At 49.1% G+C, this 1,374-nt stretch overlaps 1 protein-coding gene across 1 annotated transcript; it reads left to right on the forward strand.

The window, feature by feature from the left end:
• Positions 1-229: 229 nt before the first annotated feature.
• Positions 230-1,219, forward strand: LOC104946912 (tripartite motif-containing protein 47-like; the record flags this gene model as incomplete). Its single annotated transcript, XM_010773186.1, has 2 exons — positions 230-714; positions 1,021-1,219. Coding segments are annotated over 2 exons (684 nt in total), but the record flags the coding sequence as incomplete, so codon positions are not given.
• Between the last annotated feature and the right edge of the window lie 155 nt (positions 1,220-1,374).

Genomic DNA, 1,374 nt, shown 5'->3' on the forward strand with positions numbered 1-1,374 from the left:
GTGTGTGTGTGTGTCTCCTACTTTAGGACTCGAAACTCAAAGTTTAGGAAGTGGGACTTGACTCAGGACTTGTTCATCTCTGGCATAATAACATTAACATTAAGCTGTCTCTTTTTCTGCTGTAACAACGTACATGTCCCCTCTGTGGGACTCATAAAGGTATTCTGATTGTACCCAAGCTTTGAGCATCTAATCACGTCCCTCCTCCCATTGGTCCTCCTCCCCGCAGGCCCTCAGTCCCCAAGCCTCGGCCGGGCGCTCTCTGAGGACCAGTTCAGCTGCTCCATCTGTCTGGAGGTGTTCGTGGAGCCCGTCACCACGCCATGCGGCCACAGCTTCTGCAAGGCCTGCCTGCTGGGCTACTGGACGCACAGCAAGAAGTTCACGTGCCCCATGTGCAAGAAGAGCTACAGCAGACGACCCGAGATGAGCGTCAACAGGGTCCTGGCCGAAATCTCCTCCCAGTTCCAGGGGCTGATGCTGGCCGGGGGATCTGGAGGAGCTGGAGGATCAGGGGGATCCTCGCGGGGATCCACCCTGAATCTGAGCTCAGATACGAGCCACAGCAGCCCCAGCAGCACCGACAACGGGGAGTTTGCCCGGGCGGGGGAGGTTCCCTGCGACGCCTGCATCGGGAGGAAGGTGAAGGCTCTGAAATCGTGTTTGAACTGTCCGGGATCGTTCTGCGAAGTCCACCTCAGACATCATAAAAAGGTCTGTTTTTTGCTTCTTTAGGATTATGGCACATTTCTCTTGGTTGTCATTAGCGATGTCTCTTTGTTTCCCACTTTATTCATGCACTTGAACCTAAAAGTTGACAGCAATCCCATTCAATGTCTTTTGTTGGAGCTTCTAAATCATCCATTACTTATCCTACATGCATATATTTTAAATAGTCAAAGAAAAATGCATTCTAGGGTTACCTTTACATATGTTTTGCTAAAAATGTGTGCACAGAATACTCTTTTTTTGTATTTATTTTGTGTTCACGACTCTCTTTCTCTTTGCACTAATTCCTAGGTGAAGTCTCTGACGTCTCACCGTCTGATCGAACCCACTTTCCACCTGGAGGAGAAGATCTGCAAGAAACACGAGCGTCTGCTTGAGATCTACTGCCGCAGCGACCACACCTGCATCTGCACGGCCTGCGCAGAGGCCTCGCACAGATCACACGACCTCGTCTCCGCTGAGCACGAGTGGAAGAAGAAGATGGTGAGCTGTAGCTAAAGATTCTGAAGGAACGATAAGGGACAAACAATCGCCAAAACTAAAAAGGAAAACAACAACAAGTCTACTTGTTGATTGATTGAATGGCTTTATGTCAATGGATTTAGATTCTCCTGCGTTGATATTAATTCCACTTATCCACAATTC

The sequence above is a fragment of the Notothenia coriiceps genome, unplaced genomic scaffold (genome assembly GCF_000735185.1).
Source record: "Notothenia coriiceps isolate Sejong01 unplaced genomic scaffold, NC01 NC01_scaffold00000025, whole genome shotgun sequence".
NCBI lineage: Eukaryota > Metazoa > Chordata > Actinopteri > Perciformes > Nototheniidae > Notothenia > Notothenia coriiceps.